The following is a 7,753-nucleotide window of genomic DNA, read 5'->3' as shown; positions in this document are numbered from 1 at the left end:
AGTATTCACTCCCAAGGGAGGAAACTATCACAAATGGTTGAGACACAAGAGTGTTTTTACTTCAAAATGTTCGACCCTTTTACATGTCTAGGAGCACCCCTTATATAGAAGATTTTAGGGGCCTCTAAGCAAATAAAAGATACCTAAGGATGTCTCTACAAAAACCTAACCGTAACTTCTAGAAACTAGGTCAAATAAGGTTACAAAAATGAGAGACAAAATAGCCAACTATGGTGTGTGCAAGGCTAATTTCGTTCTAGCACAAAAGGAGACAAAGAATGTGTCTCATATGTCTCCAAAAAGTGGCCAAAGTGTGCTAAAAACAAAGGAGACCAAAGGTACATAGGTACACTTGTTTTATGCCTTTTACTTTATGCTTTATGCCTTTGCTTTACTCTCTCATCCACATCATTTATGCTCCCCAATCATCATGCGCCACCTAGCATTGCTTTCTTACTCCTAATTAACCTACAAAGCAAATAAACATAGATTAGCATGTTGGCTTAAGTCAAGTCAACTATAGTCAACAAGTCAAACCTAGTCAAAGGTCAACAAGTCAACTAAAGTTGATTCAACTAAGTCAACTTAGGGAATCAAAAATAACAAACACAAATGAAAGGGATGAAGGATTAGTGAACTTCCTTTCTAAACATGCTTAGTCTTCTTAAGCATGTGCCTTCATCCTTGGTTGGGGTCAATCCTTCATCAGCAAATCAACCAACATACGCATACTCTTTCTCTTGGCAGCGCAGCTATTGTTTTCATTTCCACGCGATGCTCATCCTTGTTCTACTAGGGCTCACACCTTCACGTTTTCCTCACCCTATCATGAGTGTCAGCCACTACTAGAGTTTCGTGCTTCTGCCAGTACCTCCTTAGCCATTAGGGTTCTATTTAGGCAACCCAACCTTTCTCATGCCATTAGGTTGTTAGACGACCTTTCATCTTTCATTCTATTTTCTTTCCGGTTACCATTCGTTTTATAAAATGGCAAGCCATCTTGTTGTAAAAGGAAGCTTAGATGAATGAGATATTGGTTGAGATCACTCCCCCCATTCGTCAGCTCACCCTTCACCTTAGATGAGGATTTCTCCTCCTAGGGTTACCGAAATCAGTGGGGAACCAGTGAGATCTGAGCTTAAACATCATTTTCGAAGTATTTCGTTGCGTTTCCCTTGCATTCCGCGAGTTTCAATCGGTAGAACACCGATTAGAGAGGTTTTCCGGCGAGTTCCGCGACGGAGCAGCCTCATCAATAGTAGTAGTAGTAGTAGAATTGTTTCATACTTTTAGTTAGAAATAGACTAGTTTACTAGCTTAGTTTAGTTGTTTTTCATTGGTTTTGAAAAGTTAACTTGTGTAAATTGATTTAGTGTAACAAAAGTAAACCAAGGAAACTAAATGGATTTATTTAAAGGTTAACCAAGAGCAAAGAAATGGAAACACCGCCATTGAAGCTAGGCGTGACAACTTTTTGGCCAAAATTTTGAGATATTGACTTCAAGTTGACTTTTTGCAAATTAACTCGTAGACGTGAACCAATTATGGGAAACTTCATGGGACATCAAAATACACTTGCTACGAGTTTGAGAACCTTGGAAAGTGGGATAGAAGCTGACTTAATCAAGCATTTCATTTTACATTTGTTTAGTTAAGAGTTAATGTTTTACTTCCCTAAATTTTGATGCGAAATTGAAATTTGTCCCAGTCCTAAACTTTGATACATTTTTATTTCCAAACTTTAAAAATGTATAGAAATAGTCTTGTTAACCCAATTATGTTAATTTTTTGACGTGTCAACCGCATTTCATGCTAACATTTGAGTTTTTTACATGATTTGACACGTTCTCGTTTCAATATTAGTTAGGAAACTGACACGTCAAAAAAATTGGGAACTAAAATATATCAAAGTTTCAAATAGAAGCGAATCCCAATTTCGCGTTAAAGTTAGAGACTAAAAACATATTTAACATTTTAGTTAATTAGTCTAGCTAGTTTAGTCTAGTATGGTATTTAACCCTTTAATTAACTATAATGGAGACTTCAAATCTCTATTTTTAAGCCACTTTCTTTTTGGGTTCCTCTTCCTGTCATGATTTAAATTACATTACTTGTGGGTGAAATTGGTTCATAAAATAACCGATCTTTGTGTCAAATTAATTCTTTCTATCAACAATGACGTGTGATAATATCATAATTAGATTTAGTCGTGAATATAAGTAGGATATCGATCGAGACTAAATCCTTAACACCACCGTTTTCAAATTTCCAATTTTGGAAACTCACCATCTATTCCCTGTGGTTCTGAAGACAAATAATCAAATCCAAAAGGAAATAGCGTAGGAATCGGGTATTTGACATGTTGGATATTTTTGGTGAACATATATGAGGTATACATTTACAACAACTAATACGACATCACTTTTTTTTCTCTTATCATCATCATATTGACATGCAATGTATAAGAGATAGAGAAAAAATATCTTATTATACAAACTATAACAAGAGCGTTTTTCTTTATCAAATGAAATTTCACAAAGATTGGCGGATGAATGAGTTGAAGTAACACACTTTCTAACCCTACTCCTCATTGGTAAAACCCATAGTGTTTGGCATTGAGTATGATGCTCCTTAATCCGCCGATTGGTGCTAGAATCATGAGTAGGAAGCCAAGTATAATGCAAATCTGAAATCAGGGAAGTCCAATAGGTAAACCAATTTTCAATCCAACATGTAGGAACAACCATATATAGTGTAGTTGAACATACCCAATTGGTGATCCAGGATAAGCTGAACTTCCTAGGTTTGTAAATAGCAAGCCACATAATACACGGGAGCTATCAAATTATATTATGTAGAAAAATTCAGTCAGTGATATAAATTATTAAATCATAATAACAATACTCTTCTAACACAATTTGTTTTATATATATAAAAAAAATTAATTAAGTGACACAAAATGTTATGTTATGTTATGTCAACTAATGTTGGTCGTTATCATTCAGCAACATTGTATAATTTTACAGTGCACTTTTTTTATAATTTTCATGCAAAGTTATAAGAGAGTGTTTTGAGGGACTTACAAAGTATGTTGTTGGAGCAAATGCGAATCCTCCAAAAAATCCGAGAAGGGAACCAAAGAAAGGGAAAGTGATGGCCACAAACAAAGTAAATGCTGCATCAAAGTGGTTAGAATAATGAGAGAGAAATATGAAGAAGAGAAGAAGAAAAAACATAGAAGAGAGAAGAGGGTGATTGATGTGCTGACCAACATAAACATTGCGCTCCACAAATCGTAGCCACCAGCTTGGCTTGAAACGCAATTGTTTGACCATCAATGTTTCAATCATGTCAAAAACCGGCATTGCATAGAGCTGTGGGAAGCAAAAAAAGAAGGTTTTATGAAAAAAGTTATGAGAAGAGAAGGGAGAGAAATTGTGTTGTGTTGTGACAGACCTGGTAGCTTCCTATGACATGGATGACGACAAACATGTTAGCAGTTACTATGAGCCAAGTGGGTTTGTTGAGGGAGATGAGGATGTTGTCATCAACAGAGTTGCCAAAGACCCAATAGCCAATGAGAGCAACAGGGAAGTAACACAAGGCGACAACTGTGTAGGCCACCAAAACTCCCCACCACATGGGACCCTTTGAAGGTTTGTCTGGGGTTGAAGGGATGGTTGCTTGAATCTCCAACACCACATTGTGTCCAGCATAGGCAAAAGCCACATCACCCAAGGCATTCAGAAAGTTGAAAAATGTTCCTGCTGAACTGCTCGCCTTGTACCCATATTCCACCTCTTTGTGAGGATTTCCAACATGCTTCTCCACCGAAGCCACCCATGCAATCGTTGAGTAACTGCACACTCATAATTTCAATAACAAAAACATGCTTTATTATGAAACACTTTCTATGGATCATAAAATAATTAAAATTTTCTTATATGATTTGATATTTATTAGAAAAATTAACACAAACATATCATATCCAAGTGCTACCCTGAAAAAGGATATTAATGTGCCGTAATGAGAATAAATAAATAAAATGGACATGAATGTTATGTTGCAACCATGATGGATTTAAGTGGTTACCATGTATGATTCAATAACAGCAACCAACAGTCATTTTTATATCTTAATTAAAATCTAAAAGTTGTCTACTTTCGATTAATCATAAATAATAAAGGTTATTTGATTTTTTTTTCTACTTAATTTAGACCCAGTTATCCTAGAAAATCATAAAAAAGATGATGTCTCAAGTTGTATGTTAAATACTTGCAAATATAATTAACTATTTTATAAAAAAACTAAATTTTAATTGAATCCCCACAAATTGTCCCGCTTTCAATTGTTAAAATGTTTTTAAATAGAAAAATAAATGAAATTACATATAATTAAAACTTAAATTGGAATTGAATATCAAATTTTTAGTTGTCTGGTCATGAAAGGGAAAGTATAATTGGTGGTGAATACATAAACAACAAGGCTTGTGGAAGTATTATTGGAAAATAAATGAAAAAGACAGAAATTAATAGGAGAGGGTGGGTTGAGTTGACTTATTGACTTGAGTTGTTGACTAAGTGGCATGGTTACCTGAGAGACATGATTGCGGCAGCCAAAGAAATGCCAGAGATGGCATTGAAGTTGGGAAGGTGAGAGAGAACAAAATGAACAGAGCCAAAGATGATGATGAAGTAAGATGTCTTCATGTTATTGCAGTTATTTTTGCAGACAAGGTCGTGAATTTTCTGCAGTGACTTTCCTCCGGTCACCATGTAGACAATGTCCACACTAATCTCACATATCAGTTGCTGAGGCACCACAATCCACAGTCCCAGTTTTTCCCCAAAAGCATGCTGCCCCAGTTCATGGTACCTGTCAAACCTTTTCCCGGGCACCATCTCATGCATCTCAACCATTTGCCACAGTGTGTACAGAGTGATAATCCATGACAGCACAAGAATAACCACACCAGGACCCCTGTCACACCAGATTCAACCCTTTTCAACCATTTCTTAATTCATAACTTGTAAAATCATAAAACATTATAACATACCATCCAAGACTTGCCATGGCAGAAGGAAGGCTGAGAACTCCAGCTCCTACCATGGCAGTGACGTTGTGAAAAGCTGAGTACCACCATTTTGCGTTCCTTGAAGAAGTTATGGGAAGCCAATCATCGATTGCTTTCTGCTCCGCAGTTCTCTTGTCGCTCTATTTAACAACGCACATCAACAATTCAAGAACTAAAACTGCAAAGTTACTGTCATAATTAACACAGTTAATATAAAATGTTTTTGTAACTTTACCTCTTGTTCTGAGGAATCAAACTTTTGAGTAGTTGGAGTCTGGGTTCCCATGGTGATGGTGTTAGGAAGAGGTTGTGAAGTTTAGTTTAATGGCATAGCATAATAGGCAGTGCTTGTGAAAGAGACTCTCAGAGAAGTCCGTCCTAGTGTTGACAGAAGGAGAACAACACAAGCCGGCAATTTGTTTCACACAATAATTACAAACGCGTTTTGTAGAATCCACAGACCTCACTTCAATGCTCCATCATTGACAATTCTTCACGCAAGAAGCAGTAGTAATTAATTCTCTTTATATAGACCATAGATAAGAATTAATTACTCATAAAAGACAAATTTAGACTATTTCAAACCATGTAAAATTGAATTAAGTTCAAAATCTATTTTATTATTTATCCAAACCTATCCTATCAAAATTTTATAATTAATTTTATAAGAAATTTCTTAACATAAATATGTTAAAAGATAAAATTAATTATTTAATTCTATATGTATTTGTTCATACAACTTTTCTTTATTTTATTTTATATCTTAGTTTTTTACATAAATAACTTTTGGACTTTATACTTCTTAAACATTGTGTTTTGATATTTAGTTCTAAAACCAATGTGTTTTAGCATGAAGAATTATTTTTTATGTTGTACTTTGTCCTATTTAAATTATTTTTATTTTCTTCAAATGTAGATTTTTTTGGAAACATAAAATATTATAAGATTTTTTTTTAAATTTAGTAAAATATTTATAAAGTTTTCTATTTTTTATTTATGCATGTAACTCAATTAAAAATTAGATTTGTAGTAAGATTATAAAATTAAAAGAATAATTAATATAATTTTAAACTTTGAAATTAACAATTGAATAGAAAACTATATGATACTTTAAAAGAAATCGTTACACATTGTTTACAAAGCTGTCATGAATTTTAAAATGAATATGCTTTTAACACGCACCATTGCACGATATATATAACCATGTTTTTGTTTTTTTCTTTTTGTCGATTTAAAAATAATCAAAACATCTCTAAATTTTGTTTTCTTCAATGTCATTCCATTAAAATATCTAAATTGCGGAGATATTTGGAAACTTATTTGACATAAAATTATCCGTTGAATACATAAATAATTACCTATTTTAGGATTAAAACATAATTTCTTGCATAAATGCTAAATTGCATAATTTCTAGATAAAAGAACAAAAATAGAAAGTTTTGCAAAATACAAGAACGAAAGATAAAACAAAAAAAAAAATGCACTTATAAAAGAATATATATGTTAGAGTTCCTATCGTATTTCTTTCCTAAAAAATCTTAATTTTTGTTATATTAAGGTTCGTAAAACAAATATTCAAATATGTTATTTTTTTTAGATAAATAAAATCTTCTGTAAATTATTGTTTTAAAAATCTTATTGGAATTCAATTCACGGCTTTTACATTCATTTATTTATTCTTTTAATATTTTATCAGATATATTTATTTTGGTATTCATGTTTTATTTTTTTTATATTCAAATTTTACTATTACGTAAGTTCGCAATTTGTAACACCCCATTTAATTAATGAACGTAATTAAAGGAAGCGTCACACTAGAATAATATCATAGCGCAGTCTCAGAAGTTAAAAGTAATTCCATACAATTATCCAAAGCACGTAACGGTGTCAAACTGAACCAGAAACAAATATTCAATAGTAATAAAATTGGGAATTTAAAGGACAGCTAATACATGGGCCGTGGCCCTAAAAGAAAATCCACTAAGCGGGATCCAGCCCAGGCGGGCTAAGCAACGAAGTCATCATTCCCCTGTTGATCGCGAGAACCTCTCGCATCTGCTCACATCAATAAATTGATGATCATCGCAAAAGGAGAAGTACCAGATACAAGACAATCAAACAAGCAAACAAGGTAAGCTAGAGTAGAAACAGTTCATCAAGAAGTCACATGCCATTACACAATCCAAACAGTATATATATCATCCAAACATGTTATGACTTCTCAAATAATACATTAGACTCTAACTCGATTCATCCGGATACATATAATCTAGTCGAATTCAGCGAATGCTTGCACTTGTGATGAATTACCCTACTCACCCCCAAGCTGCTCACCCCCGAGCTAAGTGTTACAAGTGTTACAATGTTTCAATCCCCCACACACAAGGTTAGCGCTTAATGAGTTTCAAGCCTCCTACTACTCTCACCACAAGAGTCAGTCCACTCTAAGTGAGACTAACTGACTCCTTAGAGTGTCAGGATGCAACTTTACCTTGAATCCTTACCAAATTATATAGATGGGGCACCACCATGAATTCCCACTAATAGGAGTCATGAAATTATGTCCCGACCATTGAAGCACGACCCTGAAATCTCACTTAGAAATTTCAAGGGATTACGTACTGACCACATACCAAACATATTCAAACAACCAAGTAATATATTTATCACGCATATACA

At 33.9% G+C, this 7,753-nt stretch overlaps 1 protein-coding gene across 1 annotated transcript; it reads right to left on the bottom strand.

Annotated features, from left to right (window-relative positions):
• Nucleotides 1-2,351: 2,351 nt before the first annotated feature.
• Nucleotides 2,352-5,560, bottom strand: LOC114183794 (lysine histidine transporter 1-like). Its single transcript, XM_028070934.2, has 8 exons — nt 5,310-5,560; nt 5,057-5,214; nt 4,594-4,980; nt 3,457-3,859; nt 3,269-3,374; nt 3,084-3,175; nt 2,769-2,837; nt 2,352-2,686 (listed from the first exon to the last, which is right to left on the bottom strand). The coding sequence occupies exons 1-8, from the start codon at nt 5,358-5,360 to the stop codon at nt 2,588-2,590; spliced, it is 1,365 nt and encodes a 454-aa protein (XP_027926735.1). The 5' UTR covers nt 5,361-5,560; the 3' UTR covers nt 2,352-2,587.
• Between the last annotated feature and the right edge of the window lie 2,193 nt (nt 5,561-7,753).

Source organism: Vigna unguiculata, chromosome 5 (assembly GCF_037176805.1).
Source record: "Vigna unguiculata cultivar grain cowpea cultivar isolate G323 ecotype 2 chromosome 5, ASM3717680v1, whole genome shotgun sequence".
Lineage (NCBI taxonomy): Eukaryota > Viridiplantae > Streptophyta > Magnoliopsida > Fabales > Fabaceae > Vigna > Vigna unguiculata.
This window is presented reverse-complemented; position numbering and strand designations above follow the sequence as displayed.

Coding starts and splice junctions, on each gene's coding strand:
- LOC114183794 (XM_028070934.2), bottom strand. CDS start 5,360: ATGGGAACCCAGACTCCAACTACTCAAAAGTTTGATTCCTCAGAACAA. Junction 5,215..5,309: donor TTGATTCCTCAGAACAAGAG/GTAAAGTTACAA, acceptor GTTGTTAAATAG/AGCGACAAGAGAACTGCGGA. Junction 2,838..3,083: donor TTGCTCCAACAACATACTTT/GTAAGTCCCTCA, acceptor ATAATTTGATAG/CTCCCGTGTATTATGTGGCT.